Source organism: Athene noctua, chromosome 1 (genome assembly GCF_965140245.1).
Source record: "Athene noctua chromosome 1, bAthNoc1.hap1.1, whole genome shotgun sequence".
NCBI lineage: Eukaryota > Metazoa > Chordata > Aves > Strigiformes > Strigidae > Athene > Athene noctua.
In genome coordinates this window covers 75,516,148-75,543,714 of record NC_134037.1, presented here as the reverse complement: position 1 = coordinate 75,543,714, position 27,567 = coordinate 75,516,148, and the positions used below count along the sequence as shown (strand labels likewise).

The window sequence follows — 27,567 nt, the reverse complement described above, 5'->3', positions numbered from 1 at the left end:
AAATGAACATTTAAATTTCCCTCCCTTCACACCTGTTGAAAACTGGCAATGAAAGAAAATAATAACAATATTTAAAAAAAAATTATCTGAACACTGTTTCGGTTATTTTGTTTTTCACTCTGGCAACGTCAAACATTCAGTACTGTGAAGCTTGTTAAATATATTTTAAATAATACAAATTTGGTAAATTAATTCTTGAAGGATTGTGCAGTGCAATGGAAACATGTTCACACTCTGCATTCAGAAGTATTTCAGTGCTTAAGGAATCCAATACTACATTCTACTTCTTCTCCACTTTGATTTCTGTACTCCTCCCTTTCCCTATAATTTGGGAAGAGGATTCCAAGAAACAGTTCTTTAGTATCTCCCTCTATATCCTTCAGCATGTACTCTGTATTACAGCAATTTCACCTAATGTGTTTTTTTAAGAAGCCCTTATTTAATTCCTGACTGGTTCTTACATGCATAGTAAGCTGCACTAGATTCAGCTGGACAATAAAATTATTTTATTTCTGTCTGCACCTGTCCTCTGAACATTGAATTAACTATGTTGGCTTGCTATGATGACAGATCAAATTTACTGAAGTTATGCTGCTTGCAGAATTGGTGGCGAAGCATGTAAGCACACTAAGCACAAGCTGGGAACCAATGCTGGGCTGCTTGACCATTCATACATTATGCAGCTAAATGAATGTTCCAGTGGTCCAGAAATGCAGATAAAAGACCTTCTGCAGACTGTTTTTCGAAAGGTTGCAGTAAGCAGCACCATTTTATTTCCCAGGGTCTTCCATAGTGACTCTGTCACAGGCATAGAAATAAACCAGCTTTTTCCATGTCAACTCTGCTGCATCTGGTAGACATTAACACTGTTTCCAAAAGTCAGACAATTAAAAATGCGTATGTCAGTAGGTGTTACGATCTGCAAGGCTGAATGATGTATTTGCAGCCCTACAGCAGCTGCCCACCAATCATAACCACCTACAGTTAGGAGATCCAAGACTAACTTCTGGTATTTCCCACATATTCCAGGGTCATTTATGTGCTTTTCTAATACCATCCACCTCATTCAGTGATGACAATTCTGGCTAATCTGCTCTGATTGTCTTTTCCTCAGAGACTTTTTTGGACATCACCATAGGTCCTATTTTTCCCCGCTATAAGAGATAGTAGCTTTAGCCACTGTTGTTGATTCTTCTACCCTTTAGACCTCCGGTGACTCAGGTGTTATAAATGTGACTTTGTACAAGATCAGTCAGAGGAACTATGGTGAAGAAAAGAACACCAGAATGATCAAAGTGGTTACAGTCTTTTTGCTCTATTTTTTAACCAAGATAACAAATGTGCAAAGTTCTTCATCCCTCTGCTTACATTATATTAAACACACTATATATATTAGACTTGTCATTGAACTAACAATTGACTAAAGCTTTGGTTCACAGCACACAAGAAATTTCAATTTTGTTCTCAATATTTATGGAGAGATGAAACTGATAGAAGAACCCTTGATATTATGAGCTCCCTGTTTTCAGTCTGTCTTTAAAAGAATGTTACCCCACTGAATACCCATACATCTTGAGTTTGTAATTTTCTTGAACATACAGATGAGTATTTACAAACAGATAACTAGTTGTAATTAATTATGGAACAGCACACATTAGAATCAGAACTACCCTCTAACAAACAATTTCTGTCTCAGATGACAGGCTGGCAATACCCACTGTAATACTGACTGGACACTGGAAGCTTTTACAGAACCAAAACATGCAGGGATGCCAGTAATATTCCTCTCTCTGTATAAAATGCTCCTTTTACATCTAAGGCATTAACTTAGGATGGCTAGTGCTGGTCCAATAAAGAACAAGATGCACATGACAAAAAAAAAAAAAAAAAAAGGGTACTGAATACTGAGACCAGAGACTGAGAAAGTTCAGATGAAAATACAGATGCTGAATAAGACACACAAATTTTCATATATATACTGCGAGATATTGATCTTAATTCAGTATTCTATAGAAACCATAGTAAGTTATTCTTTGTCAACTGTCCTTAAGGAAATATGAGACAAAAATTTTTATTTTTAACTGCTGCTTGTTTTGATAGTACATACAGTGAAGCTGCAGTATAAATTGTTATTTTTCACGAAATAAGAATGGGCCTTGTTCAAGATGACATGCAAATTCACACAGGATTAATATTTTTGCTTTGCCTGAAGTTTTTGATGCAGAAATACTTCAAGAGAACACTACAACTCTTTACACGGGACAGTAGATGACATGTTTCTCTGTTTTATTTATGAAATGTAATTATTCTATTTATTTTTTAATGTAATTTATGAAACATGTTTGAAATTTTGGTGATATCTCTAAACCCTTAGGAAATAATCTGTTAAAACACATGTATGAAGCAAGGTCCTAATAACTAGCACTTCAAAAATATAGCCTATTTACTCCCCCTGGTGCCACATGCTGTCAACTACTTCAAATCTATTAATTTGATTTACAAAGCGTCTACCCATAAAACGGAATTCCAGTTGTCCACGTAGGCTGACGTAACTAGTGTGAACGTGGTAGCATTGACTTCAGTACAGGCCAGCAACTCTAATATAGCCTCAAGGTTCAAGAAGACTCTCACAGACACCATGGAAATCTTTGTCAGCACATGTCATTATCACTTTTAACTGTACTAACCAGATTAAAACTACAATTAGTATGTCCAGCTGCATTATAATCATATTTTAATTAAAGATAGCAGTACCATCTAAATCAAAATATTACCAATATTAGCCTTTTACCTTTGCATTTTAGTCCAGAATCCTCTATTTTTTCCCCACAACTGCAATAACCAGTTTTTTGGTTTAACAGTATTCTATAACAGATTTGTGCAAGTAAAAGTATATCTATGCATTACATATGTGTCAGTATTACTGAAGACTCAGGGAGATACTGTGTCTTCCTCCATCCTTGCCTTCAACCCAATGAAAATCCTCTGTTACCAAGAAAAGTAGATAAAAAAAAGCAATCGGACTGATTTCCTACAGATTTGTGTCTAGAAGTTCATTAACTTTTGTCATTAGGAAGGCACACAAGTTACACAAATAAAGTTCCCCTAAAAACTTGAACTTTAAGATATCTTTTGTAGTAAGGGGAAAGTCAAGCCACAATATTTTGCTAAGTAGGAGACATCCTTTATGTGTACGGCTATTTTAACAAGACTTGTAGACAGTGAATTACCTTTGAAACTCAGACTCTCAGGATGTTTGAAAAGAACTTAAGGGTTGTTAAATTAAGGAAGATGTTTAAGATATACAATGAAAAGACCTTATTCTCCTCAGAAAGTCAGGCTAAAAGGAATAAACACAGAAAGTCACAGTGGAGAACACAGCTACCAGCCTTCAACAGAGCAGTACATTGTCAGTAGAAAGCCTTGAGAAAGAAATTGCCCAGGCATGAAGCTGTTCTAAGACCAGCAGCCACTCTTTATTCAACAATCATCATTTCAGTAGGTATATATATTGAGTCAGTGAGGCTTTAACCAAATACCAAGTAGTTCAAAATGCAGACAGGCAAGAAATACTAGTAGTTTTTCTAAAGTTTTTCTTCTGGTTTTTCAAACAAAACCAAACAGAAAACCCCAGAAATAATACTTGTAGAGTATCCAGCTGCAGAGAGTCAACACTCCTCTAGAATACAGAGAAAAAGCTTATACCACACAACTAGATCAAAAGAATTGGGGATGAGCTTGAATAAAGTGGCCTCACAACCATGTTACTGATGATACTCTTATAGGGAAAAGAGAATGTCCCCAACATCACATCAGAGAAACCTTTCTTCAAAGAACACATTCATGGTCAACAGGTTCCAATTAAAAGTATTGTTTATGATAAATAGTATTTTATAGGATTAAATCTTCTGTATTTTCTTTACTGTGATTTGATTTATTACTGAATAATCTTTGGGTCAAGTTACCGCATATGCTCATTAGAACCTGCCCAGTAATTTATTATTAGACAAGTTAGATGGAGGAAGCATAGATAAAAACTCTCTTCAGGTTTTTAATGTTCATTCACCCCTATTAAAGAAGTAGTTGGGTTTTTTTCCCTCCTAATTATGGTTTGTATAGCAGACAATATTACACAGATACGCAAAATGCAAAACAACTACTCTACTTCTCAGGTAGCTCAAGAAACATTCCAGACGACTAATCTTAATCAGAATTTAAGTTCTCTGGCTAACAATGAAGACTTATCAATTTTAAATATTTACATTATCCTAACAGCCTTATACTACAGACAGCTTTCTCAAACCACTCATTTCAAACAAACGTAGCAAAACTGTAACTCCAAAGAGCTTCATCTTAGCTACAAAAAAACCAGAAACACCACAACAAAAAACAACCAAACACCTGCATATAAACAGCACTAATTTCTATCCAGTGTCAAATGCATAAAAACCAAATCATAACTAAAGCTCATCAGAAGCTGTCATCTCTCCCTCCCTCCCCCCAAGCAGTACATTAGCAGATGTGTAATTTTGTAACTTGCATACAAGGTCTTTTCTCAGGCACATTGCAACAGTGGGTGTTAAAAAGATAGCCCCTTCCACACCATTTCTTTTCATGTTTTGTTTCCAAAACTCTTAAGTTATGAAAAGGATAAGTTAAAAAAACCCTAAACAAACAAAAAACCAAAAAAGCTTTCACCTGACATGAAAATATGTGTCCTTCCCTGGGGAAAAATGCAAAACCACTGATTACACTGCAAGAAAGGCCTATATAAGTCATGTCCAATTTAAAAGAAAAAGTACTATACCTGTTAAAAAAATTATAAAGTGAACCTACTTATAAAATGATATGCTAGATTTGTCTGCCTAAATGCAGTATGCCAGAAAACACAACAAATATGCACTGCTGAAAGTTTGGGCCACAAAGCTCATATAAACAACATACCTTTACAGGAATATCATCCTCCTGATTTGCGGTTTCTGCAGTGAAGACATACGATATTTCTTTATGAGATGTTGTCTGCCTGCAAATGGCACATTTAATTGAGCTCCGGCGGGTGCCAACGCTATATTGTTCTACGATGATAGCTATACACTCATTACAAAAACAATGTCCACACGTCAGCACTGCCCACTATGCAGGGAATTAAAAGAAACCAACACAGCACAATATCAGTTTTGGATCAATGCAAAAGAAAAACAGTGCACTAATACATAGTAAACTATATTTTCATAAAAACATTATTTTCATGAAACTCATTAGATAAAAACTAAAGAATTTTAGAATCTTTAGCACGCCAGCTGCTAAAAAGCCTGCATTTCAAAGTCTTCCAGCACAGAAAGATTCATGATCCACAGAAGTTCTTTGCATTTATTATTTGATTTTTGAATTTTTCCAGTTTTAAACTTGAAAAGACAGTAGTCTTTCATCTCCATGAATAAGATGATTCTTAATGCATAGACTAAGTACACAGATTAAGTATTTACAACATTTTTTAAACGATTACACAAATGTTTGTATTGCCCTTTATAAAAGTCTTTAGGACTTTTTTAACAAAGATTGATCGAGTATGAATATATAAAGTGCTTTAATTTTTACCTATTGTTAAATCATAGACATCTTTGGCTTTAGGAAGAAAGAAGATTTTGAAGAAATACATTTTTTTGACAGAATGCATTAGAAACAAAAGAATTCACTGCAGAAGCTGTTCTTCCTTTGCAGGCCTAGAACATCTTCTTATGACCTTCCATAACAGAGAATTTGTAAACCAGTGTTTCTGCACCTAGAAATAACGTCATACTCTGTACTAGTCTGTTCTATAGGCCATTCTAAGTGGGGAAAAAAAAACCCCAACAGTTTTCATGTGTCCAAGTAGCAGAGGGAACTGACTAAATGCCTGATTATCAAGCGAAAGATCTTTTAGGCTTTGTGACTTTCTTTCAATCATGCAGTAATGGGATGCAAAGAATTTCAAGAGTTCCTTAAAACATGATGGCTACTATCATCTAAAGTGGCAGTCCCAGCCAAAGTTAAAGAAAAGATTCTTTTTAATTTCAGTGAGCTCCTCCAGTTCAGAGATGAAGCATAGTGGCAGTTAACAGGGCAAACAACTGTTCTCTGTAAAACCCTGTATCACCCCTGGAAGAGCATAGGAGAGATTTTGGAAACTTGGAAGGACACTGGTTCATGCTTACACATTAAAGCTAGCAGAAGGTAAACCACCTTAAAATAGCTACCCTAGAAAAGGAGTCAATTTAGTTTGACTGTACAGGAGTCCTTTCATGTTTTTACTTAATGCACAATAAGTAAACTATGGCTTTGTACTTTATGATATAACTCAGTTTTGATTAAATCTCACTTAGATTTCAGTTCCTGCAGTTCAACAGGTAAGTGGTGGGGAAAGAAATCCAGATTGCTAGTCTTTATTCTATTGGTTTTTTAAACTGTTTAAATAGCTAATAACCATTTCTTTAAAGGCTAGAAGAAAAAAAATACTATCAATAAGAGCAGTTACAGTAAAATATAACAGTATATACAGAAGCTTAACTATTTCTTCTTTCTGTTAGCTTATAAATGGCAGAGATATTCTTCTGACAAAAGCAAAACTTTATAAGAGTTATAAAACAATCAGCAACACACATTTTTGGAACACTTTTGCCCAAACACTTAAGCAGATTTCAACAGCTAAAGACAGTAGAGGTGCTTGCATCCGAGCAAGATGTTATTTCAGGGGAAAGGCTGGTTGGTACATTGCAGGAAAGGGCTTATTTCTCCTCTTTCAATACAATATTCATTTGAAATCAGATGTTGAAAATTCGATGTACAATTGACTCAGATCTAGGTAAAGACGTTCTAAAACCAAAACTGTTGACTCAATAGCTTACCTGTTTTCCCAGCTGACGTGCACAGATTGGACATGGTTCTGGGTTAACTCCCCCAGTAGTTTTATCCTGAGACTATAAAGTAGAAAAAAAATATAAACTTTGTGTTTCAACAAATAAAAAAGTTATTCTATATTTAAAGCAAGCTTCTAGAAAAAAATAATAATGAAGTCCTTAAAAAAACCTGTGTGAGCAAATTAAAAACCATCATTAATAAATAAGTCTACCTTGAGGATTAAAAAAAAAAAATGTATGTAACTTATGGTAAGTAGAAGCAGAACTGATCATACTGCAATCCTTCAGATACCACCGTGTCTGCTACAGCTTTGAAAAATCCTGGTAAAATACAAGCTTCAGACAAGAAACTCCTCATATTTTCCTAACAGCTTCACATTGTTGTAAAAACACTTAAACATACTTGATTATGCTTAACTATGATTACTTCAGTGCAATTGTACTTACCCGAACATTATGATTAAAGTAACATAACATACATGCGGTTTGTCTAGTTTTTTTACACTTATTTAACCTACAGACCTGCTTGTCCTCTCTTTAAGAAGGTAAGCTCTTTGTAAAATAGCAACGGTATGTGGAGAGGTACATAATTTTACAAAGCTTCTAGTAAACATGGCCCAGTTAGTTATAATGAAATTTAATGTTCAGTTGTTCTTTGTGTTACTGTGTAGTCATAAAGCTATTTATTATATATTTTGGCTATTTTCTTAATTACAGTTATAAAACTATGCACTAGTTTTAAATGGTTAAAACACTCAACAGGTAATGAATCTTCACATAAAATTTATTTTCTTTAAAATCTAAGTTTTAAATAAAAATAATGGTAGGTTTCTTCCAGTAGGTAAATAGAGTACATCACTTTGGTAAAGACCAAGAACTGTAAACCTTACTTTTTCCAGATTAGTGAGATACAGGAGTTGTCCTAATTTCTTTTGAAGCTGTGATTTGGCAACTGCCTTGTCATTCAAAAGTTTCACTCGATTTTGCTCTACCTATGGAAACAGTATTAAACACATATTAAAAAAAGAAAAAAAAAAGTTTTACAATAAAGCTTAAATTGATTTTTTGGAAAAATTCAACTGAATAATTTACTGGGGACAGACAAAAGAACAGCTCATGCTGTAAATGTAAAGATGTGCTTCTCCCTAGGCAAAATTGATTGATTATTCCTTTCCTGTACCCAGTATGAACACAGTACTATGAACAGGCTGAGACCCAGGAGGTATCCAAACTTGCTCTTTTCTGTTTTATTTGCATTACTGGTTCTTTCCAGAGACAAAACCAATTTAAAGTAACTTTATTTTTTAAAAGTTTCTGTCAAATTTCATTCAATTTATTATCTCTTTGCTTACAGTCAAATACATCTTAGACTCTACTGCTGGTTCCAAAAACAATGTGGAAGAAACAATTAATTAGTTTCTTTATACTTCTTAGAAGATTTCACTTTTCATTGAACGTATACAAAGACAGAAACATCAAGCTGACTCCTTTTTAGATTAATTACAGTTGGTGGTGGTATAGTTATTAATACTGCAGAAGAGGCAAGCACCCAAAGGATGAAGGCCAAAGTAACACTTTTTTCTTTTATGGTTGCAAATATATACATAAATCTTAGACTTTGTTAAACATTTCTTAAGCAAAGTGCTCTATTTTAAAAGTTGCTTTAATACAGAAATGAAAATCTATTTCCCTACAGAAAAAAAGAAGCACTTTTATCCAACACTGAATCTCAATGAAAAAAAGCACAAAATGTTTCTATTGAAAACATATTTCTATTAGTGAAAAAAAAATATAATTAAAGAAGTTAAATCAACCCAGCATGGTCTTTATGTTCATGAACAGAAAGTATCTCTGAGGTGGCTCAGAAATTCCAAGATATTGAAAAAAAATTTGTCTTTTAGGTTTTCACTGCTGGTTTTATGTCCTTATGGAAAGTAGCAATATGGGTGAGAAATCAGGTCAACTTGATTTTTAGCACCAGCTTGGAAAACTGAGCAATTGCAGAGAAAGGTCTCAGGGCCTTCACCTGCTGCTGAAAGGACAGCAGTCTTTTGGAAACATGCCACTCTTACAGTCAGAAGGCAGACAAAAATATATCAAAATAAGAGTTATAAGCTCAAAAAGGCCCACACACTGAATATAGAAATAGATAGGAACACTCCATCAAGGCTTTCTGAAATGGAAACAGAGGCATATTCTAGACCTTACACATACATCTAGATAGAGCTTTTATCTTTGTAGGAGGTAGATTCTTTCAGAAAAAAAACCCCACTTATTTCCTGCCAAGTACTTTACCTCATGCGGTTCTATGATGTGGAGAACTGGTGGATTTGGTTTCGGCTCATCAGGATGACGCACTCTCAGCCGTTCTGTAGCCATTGCCAGTTCATCAATAGCAGACACATGATCCCTCAGTACCATCCAATATTCATGAAGTAACTGTAAGAAAAGTCCACACAAATTAGTAGAACTGAGTTGAGTTCCCTTTATACGGCTCTGCCATACAATATATAAAGTGAAAATCGTTTTGGAGGTTTTTTTTTTTATAGTAATTCACACAACAACAAATGACAAAGTAAAACAAACAGTATAGAGATCATCTTGCCTGCTTTCTTTTCCAGCCTCTTTATGAAAAACTATAAATAGCTGTCTCTCATTTCTTCTACAAATATTACAATAACTAATGAAACTAAAAGTTCAGAAACAAAATGCCTTGCAAGACTAAGCAAATGCTGAATAAAATAAGGTAAAATGATTAAGCAATTTTAAACAGGTAGCTATTATAGTACTAAGACTGCTTCTTAAAGATGAAGTAAGTTTTAAAGAAATTTGAGTGGCCTCCATAAAGGCACAGACAAGCACAAGGTGAAGATAACCTCAGATTCAATTATCCCACGAAAAAGTAAATTCTGGCTTTCTACAACAGAAATGGCTACAACTGGAAGTATACTATACACATAAACTGACATTATTTTTCGGTTACTGATAATACTGTAAAATATTTCTTCCCAAGCTATCCACTAATCACATATTTATAAAAAATCTTCAGTGATCTTACTGAAATTCTAAGACCTTTTGCAAATGCCAAAAATTACTATTTGTTGATTTCTAATTTTTCAATTGTAAAGATATTTCTAAACACTCAGTTGCTGGAGGGTGTGCAGGTTGTTTGTTTGGAGTTTTTCTTCTAGCTCAAGAAAGACTACTGAAGCATTTGTTTTGAGCTATGCCTAGATTATAAATATAAAATTATGTTTATTAAACCTGGTATACTTGGTAAGGACAGAGAATAAGCTGAAGGGTGCTTACTCCCCCAAAACTGAAGAAACTGAACTAAAATAAGGGAGAAAGTAAGCCAAAAAAACCTCAAACCAAGGCAAAAAAAGAGGCAGCTTGTTTTAGATTTAAGGGTTATTTTACAGAGTATCATCCCTGTAGCTCAATGTAGATTATAGTATGGACAACTGAATCAGTATTTCCAAGTCACAACAGATGGAATCATAAAGGCACTATTCTCATTCTCATCGGCATATTAGTCCCATCTTTTGTTTCTTAAAGTAAAAGGACACGAAGAGACTGCATTCCCAACTTGCAGCAGAAAATCCCCAACATACAGCAATGCCTTTGTAATTACTTTATGTCATCCTTTTGTGAACCGCTACACACCATGGACGTAAAATAATGAAGCATGAGAACAGCTAAGGTCATTATTCTCCAAGCAGCATTTTGGTACTGTAAGTGACCCAACTTTGTGAACAGTACAATTTAACGTGTTCAATAGCATTTAGGTATCTGATAGTTAAAGCTGACTGAGATGTCATTTTGTTTAAAAAAAAGTTTTGTACTGTGTTACACTGTAACCTAGTAATTTTTTTAAGGCAGCTCCAGATTAAGTCCCACTCCTAAATCACGCTACCAATTTGAGGTAAGTGGGTGATCAGTAATCAAGCTTGCTAAAAAACCAAAGACAGACTGAATTCCATTAGTTAATCTAAGGTACATAACGTAAATCGGTCTCTAGAATATCTTCTCTTCTTCTGTGGACTAAAGCTAATAACAGATGTTTAAATTCTTGGATAGTATAGTTCTACAGGAAAAACTGCTTTTTCAGAACCTCCTCGGAAAAAGCAAGTTAAGTGACAATTTCCTAAACCATGAAATATAGAAGGCCTGAGAGAAAGATCGCAGGGGTGAAAACCCTTCAAGAACAGGAATTTCCTCTATTGTCAGACTGTAAAAAAAAAAGCATACATAAGAGTCAATAAACCTGACACCAATGTACCAAGCATGTTCTACTGAAGCTGAAGTCTGTATTATTAAAATGAGAAGAACCATTCAAGAGAAAACACTTTTGATTACACCTAAGCTGTAAGAGAGGATTAGACCCTTTTGTGCAACAGCTCTTTCCCCTTCTCCATCACTGGTTTGTACTCACTGCAAGGGAACACAGACACGCAGGGATACATAAAGAAATCCACAGTATACTCCTATAGTTCTCTCTGATCCAAACAACAGGAGACTATTTCAGGTTACACTGTCTAGTGAACAAAACCCAGGAAATAAAGCAATAGTGAAAGGACATCTGTAGCCAACACAAGACTGAAGGTAAACTGTATTACAGAATGGACCAATGTTTGATTTGCTGAGTCTCGCTATATTTTGATTTAAGTAAACAAACACATTTAATTATATCTGTATATTGTCTTAATAGATGCAATTACATAGCTTACTAATTTGCTTAGTAGCCAGTATAGCTTTTAGAAACTCTTTAATCATATATAAAGAATTTAAAATCAAATCCCGTATTAAGTACTGTGAAAAAGCTTCGTGTAGGCAAACCCTAGTTTCAGGAATACAAATTAGATTTGTTCATGTTCAGCTTAAATTTGTTTATATTACATTGAATGGACTACACAACTGTTCTGCCACCATCTCATTTACTGTACCTTATATTCCTTTTTCCACGCTTCAAAGAGTTCCAGAAATATGCTGCCTTCTTCAGTGAGCTTAACATCCATTCGGTGAGCTTTGGCAAAGGAGAGAATAGCTTTCAAGGCACGTTCAGTTTCACTGGTCGCCCACAGTCCTCTACTTGTGGTGGGCAAACGGTCATCAACAAGCCCTTCTTCATCTTCTATCATCTCCTCAAATATTGCCATTTGGCCTTTAACACTTAAAAACAAACCCAACATGATACTTATCACAGATTTTGTACTTCCACATGCATTTCTACTTATTCACCATATATTTCAGCCTTTTATTATTTGATTAAAGAATAAAGCAAAACAAACAAACAGCTGTTTTACTACCTGATATCCCAAAAGCTTGCTTTGAACAGAGTGATCTCGGTATCAGCAATGAAATCATGTCCAGGCCATTCTGTCACCTCAAAATCATGAGCAGCTTACACAACTTGATTATCTTTCAGTAGTTACTAATCATTAATGTCACATTTATTTTAAAAAAAATTGCAATTCTGAATTCTTAAATCAGTAAGAGCTGCAGTTAAGCTCTGATGCAAAATTTGCTGTTCATTGCACTATTTAAGAACACTACAGCTTCCCAGTTCCCTCCTTGACAAATAATGCTAATTCAGAAACAGTTTCCTCATGATTCCAGCAATCATTAGGTAACAGAGCTCTCACTTGTAAAGACTTTTCAAAATGTTTTCTCAGTGACCTTCAGATTTTTGCATCCAATTTTGACACTGCGAAGCATATAAAAGATAAAATTCAAAGAGAAAGCATGCAGAGGGCTGTAATCTATGACTCTCAGCACTGTCCCCTATGCATACTTCTTTCATACCATGTGCTGGTGCAACCCTTCTTTCAGCTCACAGCTGCATTCACGTCTGAAATTTCCTCTTTCATTGTAGCTTTAGTCAAATTTCGTTACTTTACGAATTACACAGAAATAAAAAAAATAAATCTATGAACGAGTATAGTAGTGTACCACTTGCAACTGGACTGCAAATATTTGCACAAACAGGAATACGCATGTAATTAGCATACTCGTATTTATTCAGGCACTTTCTGAACACTTCAAACCTTCATTTCAAATATATGGTCATATTATAGCAGCTTGAGAAGTGGCATGTATTCGTTCCTTGTATGCAAGTTCTAAAAAGTAAATTTACATAGAAAATTAAACCTAATAAAATTAGTATCAAGGCCACTAGGAAGAAGTTGCTGTAATGCATTCATAAAGTTATTTCAGAAAACCAAAAGTAGAAAATGTAAAACAATCCAACTTCCACTTTTTTATATAGTGAGCAGTTTATAAAGCTATAAACTTACGTATGAGAAAAGAGCTTTGACTCGTATTCTGTGAACAACTCATCAGCCTTACAGAAGACACAGCTGCAATACAGAAGATTAAAAACAGAAGCACTCAGAATTTTATTAGAAACCAAAGTAATTCCTTTAATTCCCTACTCCAACATATAAAATCACACAGTGTCGTTAAAAAAACCTCAATTTAACAGTCTTATGTATACTCAATATAATCACTGACAGGAAAAGATTTTGTAAGAATAACACCTAAGTAAGGTCATGACTCTAACAAACAGATCTGTGATATCTGTGTGCATGCAAACCCTGAGTACAGAATAAAGACTTTAATCTCTTATTTCAAATGAAGGAAAATTTAATAGTACACATCTAAAGCATATTTTCTACTTTCAATACATACTTGTTAAGTGGAAGTCTAACAGGTCGCAAATGGCAGATAGTGGCAGCCTCAATAACCTGCTTAGAGGGAGGGCCTTCTAAGTTTTTCACTGCTTCTCTTACAATCTTCTGAAACTTCTTCACTTCCTCCACCTGGGTTGTGAGCAGGTACTGAAGGCCTCTGCAGTCACGGAATCTGATTTAAAGAAAAAGGGAACTAACTGCACACTGAGTCACTGAATCCAAACTTAATTCAGTATTTTGAAGTAGAAGAAAACCAGCTAAATATTAAACTAGGACAACATATAAAATTCATATCATAAGCAAAAGCTTATTACTACTACATGTAATGTTGTTAGAAATCATTCCATTGTGTCCCTCAAAACGATGGCTGGTATTTGCAGAAAAGAAGGACTCTTCCCAAGACTTGAGAAATGCAACCAAATATTAGTAGGCAACACCAATCTGAAACATTCTGGTCCACAACACAAATCTACTAAAGGTAAACAACTGCACATACTTATACTCTTATTTGCATCTGTTGGCCAACAAACTGATTTTCAATGCACCTGTGCGATTCACAGCAGACACATACACCCATCACAAAAAAAATATACTGCATTTTGCAAGTTAGCTTTCGAAATTAAAATTATTAAATGGACATGACAGTGAACTATTTAAAAAAAACCCCTATCTGTCTTTCTTGATTGGAGTGGGAACATGAACACCAGTTAAACACTTCCCAGATTGTGTTTTTCCTGTGAGCAGATGTCTCTTGCTGAGAGTGCGCCATTTGTACAAGGTCCGGCATTCATATACAAGACAGGGTATTACAAGACCCCATATGGAAAGTTTGATCCAAAACATCCCTTTTATAAAGTGCGGAGAGAAAAGCACAGGTTTAACAGCTGTAAGTTTGGCATTTAATGAGCTACTTGAGCAATATATATTTTAAACTAGAATAGATGAGTTTGCCTAACGAGGTAGTGTGAAAATACATGTAAATGGCAACTGTAAATCTGTTGTTAATACTATCACAGTTGCCAAATATTCCAGACTTATAAAAATCTCCCACAGTATATCCTGGATTAAGCATTTCTAATACTCAGCTAGAGATCAGCACTTGTCATTCCCCCCCCCCCCCCCCCCCGGAGGAAGGAACAGCAGAAACAATGGGTGATGAACTGACCATAATGCCCATACCCTGCCCCTCTGTGCTGCTGGGGAGGGGAAGAGGGACAGAAATCAGAAGCAAAGCTGAGCCTGGGAAGAAGGGAGGGATGGGGGGGAAAACAGTTTTAAGATGTGCTTGTATTTCTCACTGTCCTACTTTGATTGGAAAATTAAGTGTTGGTAGTGTTCAAATTAAGTTGATGTTCTTTTTCTTCCCCTAAGGAATCTGTCTTTTGCCTGTGACCATAATGGGTGAGTCATCCCTCACTATCATTATATCTATTCCCAAGCCTTTTGTTTTATTTTCTCCTCCCCATCCCTGAGTGGGGAGGGGTGAGCAAGCAGCTGCATGGTGCTCAGTTGCCCTCTGGGCTCAAACCATGACAGTAACTCCAAGGAAGGAAACTCCACAACCTCTCTGGGCAACCTGTGCCAGTGCTCAGTCACTTCCACAGTAAAAAGTGTTTCCTGATGTTTAGAGAGAACCTCCTGTGTCTGTTTGTGTCCATTGCCTCTTGTGCTGTCAGTGAGTGCCACTAAAAAGAGCCTAGCTCCATTGTTTTTGTACCTCCCTTCAGATATTTATATACATTGAGAAGATCCCCCTGTACTGCTGAACAGTCCCAGCTCTCTCAGCCTCTCCAGTACTTTCATCTTCTTAGCCCTTTGTTGGACTCCCTCCAGTATGTCTATCTCTCTCTTGTACTGGAAAGCCCAGAACTGGACAGAGTACTCCAGGTGTTGCCTCATCAGCACTCAGTACACAGAAAGGATCACCTCCCTGATCCTGCTAGCAATATTCTGTCTAAGACAGTGCAGGATACCATTAGCCTTCTTTGCCACAAAGGGCACATAGATGGCTCTTGCTCAACTTGGGTGTCCACCAGAATCCCCAAGATCCTTTCCTGCAAAGCTACTTTCCAGGTGGGTGGCCCCAATATATATTTTTAACAGAATTTCCTTCTTCCTTCTCAGCATAATTCCGAGTTTTGAAGAAGAGGTAAAGTTCTATATCTTTACTTAGATTATTCAATAGAATTATGTTAAGTACTGAAAAGTAAAAGATATGCTTACTTCCAGCAAGGGCAAGGAATTGCCACCTTTTGGGATCACAATAACAGAGGAGTCATAGTGGAGAATGTGTCTTGACATATTTAAAACCTACGCATATTTTAAGTATCTAAACTGATACATAGATACGCATTTTATATAGATATTGGATATTTATATACATATGCATTGATCTATTTTTGTATTTTTACATATATTAAAATATGTATTTAACTAAAACATGGTTCAGAAAGACTGTATTTAAGAGTATAAGGATTGTTCATGCATCCGAGAAAACTGCCTGCAGTTAAATTGTGAGGGCACTCTGTTCTATGTCTTCATATTCCATAACAAACTTATAGAGCTGGAGCACAGAACATACAAGAGAAGGCTGGGAGAAAAAGGGTTTATTCAGCCCTAAAAGGAGATTGCTCAGAGACTTTATTGCTTTCTACATCTAACTGGAAGGTACAGAGAAGATTGAGCCAAACTTTTCTCTAAGGTGCATGGCAAAAGGACAAGAGACAATGGACACAAGATGCAACATAGGCAACATTAACTAGATTTCCCCCCCTGCCCCCCCACCAAGTGGGTCAGATACTGGCACAAGCTTCACGTAGAGGCTATGAAATCCTTAGACATACCCTAAACTATATCTCTGTGCATAGGCCTGGATCTATAAAAGCTAAGGGTTGGATGAGGTGACCTCCAGATGGCCCTTCCAATCCATTATTCTGTATTTGCGCACAACAGTGGTACTGTTGTCTCTAACATGAAACCAAACTAAAATTCTTTGCTCAGAAAAACAATGATGCTGTTTTATGATGTTATGAAAAGATTTTCTGATATTGCCTGTCTACTTTTCATTTAAGCAAGTAAGTTTTTTAGAGTTTTCACAAATTTAATGCAACAAACTTTGAATTTTTCTTACACAACAGTTGCACAAGTACAGTAGACTGTAAAACCACAGCAGATAATACAAAGGAACATTTAAAAGAATGCTTCTCTAGGAGAAAACTGTAATTCCCCCGATTTTCTTTCCAAGTCTTCTATCCAGTTATGCTTTTTGGGGAACTGTTTTTGAAATTTAACTGCAGCCCAGATGTTCTGAAGGAGAAATGCCTGCTATTTAATTGCAAAACTGTTAGCACAAACTGATAAGAGGACTTGAGCAGACTTAACTGTATTCATTAGCCTATTTTAGTTATTTTTCTTACTTCTCTGCCATGGAGAGTTTACTAGTCTGCTGTTTGTAGTTGCTGGCTATTTCGTTTTGCACACGTTGAACAAGTTCCTCATCGATGGCATACTGTATTGCTGTCTGGATGACATCCAACCACCAAGGAGAACCTGAATGTATCTGTACGCAAAAGAACAGATTTATCCACATTCAACAAACAACCAATTTACTCATTGGAGCAGAGGGTTATACTGCTCTTTAGGCCACACACACAGACTGGTAAATTCCATGGAAAGTGGAACATGAGAGAATGCTTTAAAAATATCCCTTTCCTGTTTAAGTGAAAACACGATCAAGAAATTTTCATTTCCATCTACATTCACACCTTCAAATTGCTTCAGTGGAGTTAAATTCACCAAGGCCATCCACACAGAATAGCCACAGAGTTACTGTAATCTGAGTTTTCCTCTGAGATGAAAGGATCATTTAATCAGAGAAAGCAAGCTCTCTAAAATTAATGGAGCAACACTGAAGTGACCTTATTGTTTTGAAAGGTAAAAAAAGATGTAGAAGTTCACTTCCTCATGTGCCTTTTGCCTCCATTTCTTTATTATTTGTTTACTATTATGCAAGGGACAAGCAGCATTTAAACTCGGGTGTTCATCAATTCATTAAGGGTTTACACATTTCCATGAAACCTGAATTGTCAGATTGACTAAACATAATTAAGCCTTAAGCACAATGACTAAATGAACGTCAAAGAGCAGTTCCTTTGAAAGTAACTGAAATAACATCTGAAACATCACAGAAACATTTCAAGGCCAAAACTTCTAACATTTACCTAAATTACAGGTGAAGCACTGTTAAAATAAAAATCAAGCATGGTGTTAAACTTTACTAGAATCATCCCACCATGTACTTCTGGTTTTAATCATCTCTCCATCAAGTACCGTGTGCTTCTAAGCGGGAAACACAGAGTATGTTTCGGGGCTGCGTGCACAGGCCCAATACCAAAGTCTCACTCCAAATAGGCCTTCAAAGAACCATTTGAGATAATAAACAGCTGGAGTTCTAGATAAACAGATGAAAGCAATATTTTAAAACAATCTCAGAATTCAGAGACTAAATTTGTAAGAGGTACCTGCCTTTCTCTGGAGTTCCCGAATGGTCTGAAAAACTGGCTGTAAGGCCTGATGGGCTTCTGCAACTTCTGCATTGGATTTACTCATATAATGCTGTCGAAGTTGTTCTGCCTGTGTGGAAATAAAAGCTTAAATTATGCACAAATCCTATTTATGAGGAATAATTGAAAATATAAAAACTCCCCAGCTATCACAATGTTTTGAAATGGTTAGCTACCTACATGCTACCCACTTTCGTCTGTAAGCAGTATTTAGCGTTGTTTTTTTCCCCTTAGAATCTAGCATTTATTAGTAAGCCCTCCAAAAAAAACATTCCAGAAGACAAATGACTACAGAGAGGCTAACTACACAATTTTTCTTTTGGACAAGTCCAAACAACACAGTAGGAATACACTAGGAATTACAAAAACGAACTGGAATTTATCTCATGATTCTTACTTCTCCATATAATATATTGTGCTGAATAAGCAAACAAGAAAGAGATCCTAGAGTAATATAAGAACAGGACAATTTAACTTACTTACATATATGACTCATACATAAGTGACAGAAAAGTTTAAATTTTATTATTTTTAGGTGCATCAGATACAATTTTTTCATAAAAATTAATTATGACAGTGAAAATCCCTCTTGGTATGCAGGTGTCTTCACAATATAATCAGTACCAATTTGATATTTTTAAAACTAAAACAAATAACTTACATTTCTTACAAGTAACATTATGTACATATGTGTCTTTCACAATTACATTCCAATTTCACTAAATATCTTTATTTTGTTCAACTTAAAACACACCCTAAGTTTTCCTTTTTATTTCCTACTATCAAGATACTACTGTTACAGATGGAACTCAGTTTACCAGGAGTGGACAGGACTCTCAAATATTTGGATGAGCTACTGGCAAAAGATACCTATGAAAAACAATCTCTGCTTCATATTTATAAGCAAAATACAAATTTTCTGATCCTCCTCTTTACAGTAATGTCAGGACAAGGTGATAAAAAAATTGCTAGAGTTACAGGTCAATAAAAAATTGGGCAGTATTTCTATAAAGGTGGGAGGAAGCCTCTTTAAATATTTAAAGAGAACAAGTCTCATTAAAACAGAAAAAAAATGCTACCTATGCACAGAATTTGCATTAAAATGATGAAATATCACAAGATAACCAAATAGTAAGACAGATACTGATCACCACCACATAACTGGAGAGGCTGAAAGAACTGGGCTTGTCCACCTTGGAGAAGGCAGGTTTAGAGAATACAAAATAGCAGCTTTCCAGCAGCCAGAAGGAAATCACCAAGAACAGGGAGCCAGACATTTTACTGAAGTACACAGCAAGTGAACAAAGGACAATGGCTGTAAACTGGAATGGGAGGTTCTATGTGAACTTTTTCCACTATTAGGATTACAAACTATTGGAACAGGTTGCTCAGATAAATTGTGAAATCTCTTTCTTTGGAGGTTTTAACAGCCCAACTGCATAAAGCCCTGAGCTACAAGGTCAGAAATCAGTGTTGTCCCTGCTCCAAGAGTGAGGTTCAGCTAGAGACCTCGCAAGGTCCTTTCCAACCCAAATGATGCCACAATAACAATGTTCTTTTGCAAATGTGGTACATGTTTCCACTACGCAACCAGTGGGGAACAGTGATCCCAGCTACTTTACCAGATATTCCCCGGTTAAGATTAAGGATATAGTTAAACGTGCTTCTGCACACAGAAACTAATGCCCAGTGACTTGCTCATCTGACCAAAGATGGTCAACCTTTCTAGATGTTAAGGCAGTACAAGAGTGTCAGAGGTGAAGCAGTTGCTGTAGGCCATGTAAGCCATGTGAGTACAACATAAGTTATACAGGGAGAGCCACTATATAGATGCCACTAGCAACGTTAGGCTATGAAGAACACTGCAAATCAGGACCTTCTCAAGAAGGTTTCAAAGGAGACACTATCAGTACCACATGCAGGACCAAAAAAAGAGAGGTAGAAAAACAGCTCTGAAGCATAAGAAGATGCGTTAAACAGTAGTAGCTTATATTTACTAGGGGATGGGGAAGTGTTTAGGAATACAGGGCACTTATACAAGAGAAGTAAACTTCACTTAAGAGAAGACATTGTCTGCAATTAAAGTGAGAAAAGCTAGAGTGTGAGGAAGTAAAGGACTCAAAAGAATTCAGGATGATGCATTCTTTATCAATACCTTCTATGCAAGTTATTTCCACAAGAACATTGTGGGAGAGGGGAAATCATAATAAAAATTATTGAAACTTCCATAAAACACATTCATAACAAAGATCACCAAACATTCAGAACAGCAGCGTTTTACTGGACATTTCTGCTCTCATCTCACACACTAAACAACTCTATTTTATTAACCTGAAAGGAAATGTATGTAGTTAACTTGAAAGCTATTTAATTTTTTTCTGTACAGAAAATATTGAATGATAAAAAAATAAAAAGGTGCTCTTCAAAATGTATTTACATAAAAATGAACACTGTTTACCTCTTCTGCAAGTCTGCTATCACGCAAAGTCGGGGGAATTCCTGGGTGCTTTGCTAACAACAATTCCATCAAATTGTGTGTAGAATGAAGTCTCTAAATATACACAAAGTCAACAGCAATCAGGAAAAAAATTACATTGCAACATCTGTGACAAGAAAAGCTTAAACAGCAAGAAATTAATATTAGTTTAAAATTATTATTTTTTTTTCCTCTGTTAATCTGGAAGCATCTTACAAAGAAAATAAACATTCCTTTCCCCATTTTACTGAGGTAGGAAATGAAACATTAACAAGACCATCTTCAACATCTCAAAAGCAAATCAGCAGGCAAGTTTGACACCAAGTCATCAGATTCTGTCCCATACTCACTCTAATTAAAACAGCCCTTGACTACTATGGAAAACAATTTATCTCAGAGCTCATTCCTTTATATTTCAGAATATTATGGAGACAATTCACTTAGCCTAAAGCAAAATAAAGTATAAGGAAAAAACCCAGCTCCCAAGAGCTTCAATAATTTTTCATATTTTTCACTTTTCTGAAATAAGAGATGACTGAAAAAAAATGACCTTTTTAGGTTTTTTAGGAAAGATAAACTTGAATATAAGGCAACTCTATTCCTCTTCCCTAAATTCACCCTATATATCCCAAACTAGACCCCTAATAATATGATGCCTGCATATCTCCCACAAACTCTTACCAATAACCTCCACTATAATGAACTTGTGCCCTTCTCACCTCCTGGATTCACTCATCTTTGCCCTGTTACTGTCTCAGCCACTGAAGAGCACTAGTCAGCAGTGGTTCACCATTATCTTAAAGAGCTAAGTCTACACAACTGGGAAATACTCAACAGAAGTTGAGTTTTATTACACAAATGCAATATTAGGCAGTGTACATTTTGTGGAGACAAAAAAAGCTTTACTGGATTGCATAATCCAGTAAACCATCTTAATTAAAAAACTCCTTATGAAGTAGTTTAACAAGCTTATGCTGATATGGCTATGTTAAGTGAAAAATGCCTCTGGGAAGTCAAAGGAGAAGGAAGGATCAAAGAAGCACAAGGGAGCCATCAGATGACCACATACAAGATAAACAATAACTTAGTGAAGCAAGCAAAGTAAAGAAATAGAGAACTGATCCCTTCTTACTTATCTGTCATTAACATTTTAAATATCTTGTTTTATTTAAAATAATTTTGGTCAATTTAGAACAGATATTTCTTGAAGAAAAGTGAAGATGTTACTTAGAGAACCATTCCTTTTTTATCAGGGAATCATATTCGTATTTTTCATACAGTATTCAAAATGTATTAATATTATTGAAGAGAAAATTTACTTTGATTCTTTTTCATGTTTTGATGCCCTTTCAGAGAACATTTTACAGTGCAGCAATTTTATTCTCTACCGTTTTTCACATTAATATCATTCTCAATGCAAACCCAACATCCTGTGTTCCCATGAGTATCGTTAATGTGAGCAGTCACAGTCACACACACGTCTAGGAATCCAGCTTGCTAAATTTATTGGAGAACAGCAGGTGGAGATCATACACTGCTTCTGGGATATCATTAAGACTCACAAGCAAAAGTTTTTAGAAATACAGTAGCTTTTTAAATAAAAAGCAGAAACATGAAGGTCACTGGACAGATTCTTATCTAAAGATTGTGGTAATGACAGCAGGCTGAAAGAGTCATTCAGCACACCACTGGAAGGAAGAAAAGACTGACCTGTTAAATTAAATCTAAAGTATTCCAGTTCTTAACTACATCTCTTTACATTTGAATGCTCACTCACTTGCAAGGAATCTGTTTTGAGCTTTTCTTTGTGCTCTTCAGATGACCGTAGCACTTCTCTGTACAGCTCTGCAGCCAACGCATATTCTCCTAAATTAAAAAAGAGTAACAAAAAAATACACATTGTGTTGGGTTTTAGATATACAAGCAGCCATGACTGGACATCACTTGTAACATAATAAGAAGTTTTTAGAGAGGCTGTATAATATCTGCTTCTCTTCAAGCAAATCTTCCCTATTCATTCCACGCCCCCTCCCTCCCACCCCACCCCCCCCAAAAACTTGGTAAAAGACAGAGTATTATATTTCACAAAGTTTTGTGCCTGCAAGATCTGTAGACTTCTTGATCTTACTATGTATTCACAGTTGCATGAGTCCAAAAAAAATTTCATGTTGCACTTAAAAAAAAAAAAAAATCACCTACAACTCACTGCAGCAATGCATTGCTAAATTTGCACTGCAAATACATTATTTACTTCCAGGGAAAATGATGAAAGTTGTGTCACACTTCAGAAATGCGGAAATGGTTAAATACATGCAGGGAGCATAACTACTAATGTAAGCTGCTAATATCGCAATCACTTCTCAGAAAATAGTTTATATAAAGTAAAATATAAATTAAAAAAATTGAAGTTGCATATGGAAAAGCAGCAAAAAAAAATCTATTTTAATTTTTTCTCAACTGATGAAAGTTTACTTAGCCAGTAATAGTCTTAAAAGACTCAAAACAGAGAAGTACAGGGACATGTAATGTATGAAGACAGGTAACAGAACAGAAATCATCTTCCTACATATCCAACAACCCTATTTCAAGATTTGTTGCTTCTTACACTGAAACAATTGTCAGTTGTAGGGGTGCAGCCCTGCAATATACTATTGCCATTACTAATAACAGGCCAAAAAGCTGTGTGCTGAATTTACAAGGCCTCAAGCTTGAGGCTTTGGCAGGTCACCTTTTAGATTTTCTTGACCTGCCTGTACCTTTTACTTGGCTTCACCATGACAGCAATTTCTCTAATTCACTAGGTGTCTATAGCTAATTTTTATTATTTTTTTAAACTTTTGTTTATCTTTGTGTGGTACAACCACAGCTTTATATAGATAGCAGTAACAAGCATTTATTCCATGTACAATGAGATACTTACAACTAACACAATGATGTAGTGTAGAGAAATACAGGCCTAGTAACAATAGCAGAGGCCTTGAAAAGTAAAGACATAGGATGCAGTGTAAAGTACAGCCATGGGATGCTAAGAGATGGTGCACAGGCTTGGCAGTGAATAAGGAAGCCATGGCTATAAACAACTCACCCACAGTCAAAGAAATGCAGACCTAGAGCTGGACAAAACTGGTTTTAGGGGCAACAAAGAGAACAAAGAAATAGTATGTAACATTCATAAAAGGCATCACATACACTAAATTTGGTGTTAATGTGGAGCTGCAGACCAATGAAAAGAAAGGTGTAAAAGTGTGCTAGCAAACATAAAAATGACCCTAACTGGATCCTTAAGAAAGAAGAAACCATCAACACAAACATCTTATTCCTCCTGACGAAGAACTCTAGGTGGTGACAACCTGCCATAGCACTGCCACCACCAGTATGAAACCACTGACCTCAGGCCCCAGAAGGGCAGTAGAAAGGTAAGCTTACAGAAAAGCCCAGGACAAGCAGTAGAAACAAGTAGGGGTATGATTATTATCGCTTTCTCTCCCGTAACAATTAGATCTGGACTCATAACAAATAGACCTATAAGATTTCAATCGTAACTACAATAAATGCATGGCTTTACTTATATATAAGGTGTATTTCCTCCTTGCTGATAAAGGCTGAGTATAACAGTAGGGGGGGGGGGGGGGAAGCAGACTAGAACTCTGCCTCAGTCCTGCTTTTGTTTCTCACCAGACACAATTTTAATCAATCTGCTTTTCAAACAAGGCCAAACTTAACTTTTGTTACTAGTGTATTTAATCTGTACAGAAGTCTTTTTAAGCACTTAATTCTATGTGAAAAATTTGATCTCTATCCTGCAATCATAACCAAATATTTCAAACCTGCTACCTACAGACTAGAGAACATGAATGTAGTCTTTCTGTAAGGCAAGTAATAAAACAGGCAGTTTGCTTGTTCTCTTCTGAAGGAAGACTTTTACATGAACTGGAAAAATTTAAGCAGCTTGTCAGCTTTAGAAGACTTATTACTTGGCAAAGAGATGGTTTTTTCCACATTCATGACTAAGTCATTTATTATTATTTTGTTTAGTGGGCCATTCAAGATTAATATAATTGTTTGTTTCCCACTCAAAGCTTTTTTTCCTTCTAATTCAGGCAAAAACTACATTGACAGAGCTTGTAGCAGCAAAGAGATTCCAGAGTCAGCATAGCAGTTTACATGGCAGGGGGAACAAAAGAAGCCAAGAAAGCAGTACTGATAAAACAAAAGCAGTTTAAGTAGAATCACACAAGTATGACTTCTTTTATCCTCCAGTACATACAGATGGTAGAATCAAGAAAGAATTTAAGCCAAAGAAGCCAGAAATACTCTCAGACATCTCAAAGATGCACTAAACACCACCTATTTTTTTTCCCTCCTCTAGAATGAATGTTATTTTTGTTACAAACGCTGTTACAAGCCTCTCTAGTTTCTCAGCATTTCACTATGGCTTTTTCCCTGAATTCAAAAGGGCCACTGTTTTTACATGGTGTCATCTAAAGGATAATTAGCCCACTAGAAGGAGTAAAGAATATGCTATAGCCATCTAGTCTTACCTTTAATTATATGGATACCAGCTAAGCCATTAAGAGCACACACCAACTGTCGGTGAGCTTCCTCACACTCTGTTCGACATTTCTTCTGCAAAGATGTTAAAAGTTCCTCCATGGTCATGGTACTGAAATGGAGACAAAATAGCTAAAATTTGAATCGAAACCACAATACTAGACAAGTAAAACTGTCACACTGTGCAGTATGAAAGATTATTACATACATACAACATACTCTGCAAATGTTTGAGATTTATTTACTTATTGAAAAAACCCTAGTTGTCAGCTTTTCTTCACTTGGAGCTTTACCCTAACGAGTATGTCAAGAGGTTGACATCTAAAATTAGAAGGAAACAAACATCAAGAAAAAATTAGAACTAGGTAAAATAATCCTTCAGAAGGTGTAATATTTTGCTCCTTCTGTTACAGCAGTGAACTGGAAACATGCAAAAATAGATTTCATTTCACTAGAAGCTGTTCAAATGAAAACAGCTATGAGAGACTACATTTCTCCCGTTACCAATCTAAACATGCAAAACACATGAGGTGTCAAGATAATGAGGAAAATGTGTGAAATAAGAACAGTGAAGATTAGTAAGTATCATTTTAAACTTCCTTTTCTACATTTTTTGTAATATTGTAATTCATGAGAGGAATTTAGTCAGAAGATAATTCTCTTAACATAAAAATACAGGAAATGGAGATCTAAGAGGGAGAAGCAAGAACAAATATGAGAAAGAAGAAAGAATCATGAAAGATAGCTTGGGGCAAGGCTAAGGGACAAAGAATCCAGGCAGGAAGAAGACTGATGTAAAGAGACAAGAGAGTAAACCACAACAACAGTCCACAACAGCTGAGCTGAGGCTGCCTCTGTGACCAATTGCTGTTGCGAGATCCCCTCCCCAAAACTGCTCCTCAGCCTCATTCACATACAGGAAAAGCATCTACTACTTGGCATTTAGTCTAGTGGAGCAGAGTAAGAGGTGGTATAACTCCTGTGCAGTCTGGGCCCAAGGTATGCTGGAAGGGTACCCTTGACTAGGCCTTTCTTTTACCCTCCTTGCAACACTGTTCCATTTGCAGAAACTGGTCCTTGAGCTTACACTACACTGTTACACTGGAGCAGGCTTTAAATCAATATAATTGCTATTTATAATTAGCTGAATTACAGGCAAATACACATAGCACCTGCTGCTCATACTCTGATACTTCTACCATTACTACTTACCTTTCATTATCAAAACCATCGGCAGTTTCAAGAAAAATTATAAAAGCAAAAGTATACGATTTGATACGTAGACTAAGACTACCTATTAAGACAAAGCAAAGCGTTTTTTTTTTTTTTACTCAGTTTTACTATGGGAGCCTAGAAAACTCCCTTTTGAGGGATATATTTTTTCTGAGTAGATGGTCTCATTTACTGTCTTCACTACACATGTGAGAAAAAAGTCATCTAGCATAGAATATGCTCCAAACTCAGCTTCCTTGTTTCAGGCTAGTTTCCCTTATCTATATGCTCCAGCATCAACTTTCCTGTTTCAGTAAATTTGTCTTATTCATTGAAGTTCCTAGCACTAAATTTCTTCATTTTTCTCCTACATATAACCGAAGCCAGGAGTCAAATCTCTGTGTTCTGGAAATGTCCACTGCTGCAGTCAAGCTTGTTTCACAAGAAAAAAGATATGTGGATAGACCTGGGAAACAACTTTTCTTTGTACATATAATTTTAATAAAGGGGGTTTTTTCATTACTAGTCTTTCTACCACAGTTAACTATGCAGCTGTCAGTCTGCAACCATTCCACCAAAACCAACACAGTACTAAGCTGTCCCCAGCATACTCAGCTTAGTTTACATGTTTCATTTGTACACCACTGGCTCATTTTAATGCAAATCTTGTATGGGCTGGTGGGAATATTGATCTCTCCCATGTTTTGAGCCCTTGCTTTCACACTAGCAGACTGTTAGACAGAAAGTGCTACAGCACAGAGCCTAGTATTGGTCCCTGCTGAAGTAGGTTCAAAGTCAGTTACAGCTGCTTAGGCACTGTAGGTATGCTCTATGAGAAAGGGGAAGAAGTAGGACACAAAACTTCATAAAGAGATAGAGAGACTGAATAGAATGAATGAACAATTCCAAGAAGCAGTAGAAATAAAATTGGCAGTGTTAAAAGTTTAAGTTACTCCCTACCTGTAGCTTAAAAGAGAAACAACATAGACAGTACTCTGAGAGACTGAAATAGAAACAGCCTGTTCTTTCACAACCCCCCCCTCTAATCGACTGAAAAAGTAGCAGCTACATTTCACAAAGAGTGCTAGCAACATGCTTTTGGTCTAACAAAGGATGACACAAAACTGGTATTTACAGGGCATTTGTGAGAAAGATGATCTTGAAAACACGCAAAAAAG

The 27,567-nt window shown here is 36.0% G+C and overlaps 1 protein-coding gene across 1 annotated transcript in view; it reads right to left on the bottom strand.

Moving 5' to 3' along the window:
- Positions 1-27,567, bottom strand: part of SHPRH (SNF2 histone linker PHD RING helicase) — a 55,441-nt gene that overhangs the window by 6,640 nt on the left and 21,234 nt on the right. Inside the window, exons 14-25 of the mRNA XM_074896600.1 lie at positions 25,168-25,289; positions 22,404-22,492; positions 20,609-20,701; positions 18,113-18,220; positions 17,005-17,147; positions 13,587-13,760; positions 13,193-13,255; positions 11,843-12,068; positions 9,192-9,335; positions 7,787-7,888; positions 6,885-6,956; positions 4,945-5,133 (exon numbers count right to left, since the gene is read on the bottom strand). Coding sequence (XP_074752701.1) covers positions 4,945-5,133; positions 6,885-6,956; positions 7,787-7,888; positions 9,192-9,335; positions 11,843-12,068; positions 13,193-13,255; positions 13,587-13,760; positions 17,005-17,147; positions 18,113-18,220; positions 20,609-20,701; positions 22,404-22,492; positions 25,168-25,289 — 1,525 coding nt within the window. The remainder of the gene's footprint in view (positions 1-4,944; positions 5,134-6,884; positions 6,957-7,786; positions 7,889-9,191; positions 9,336-11,842; positions 12,069-13,192; positions 13,256-13,586; positions 13,761-17,004; positions 17,148-18,112; positions 18,221-20,608; positions 20,702-22,403; positions 22,493-25,167; positions 25,290-27,567) is intronic.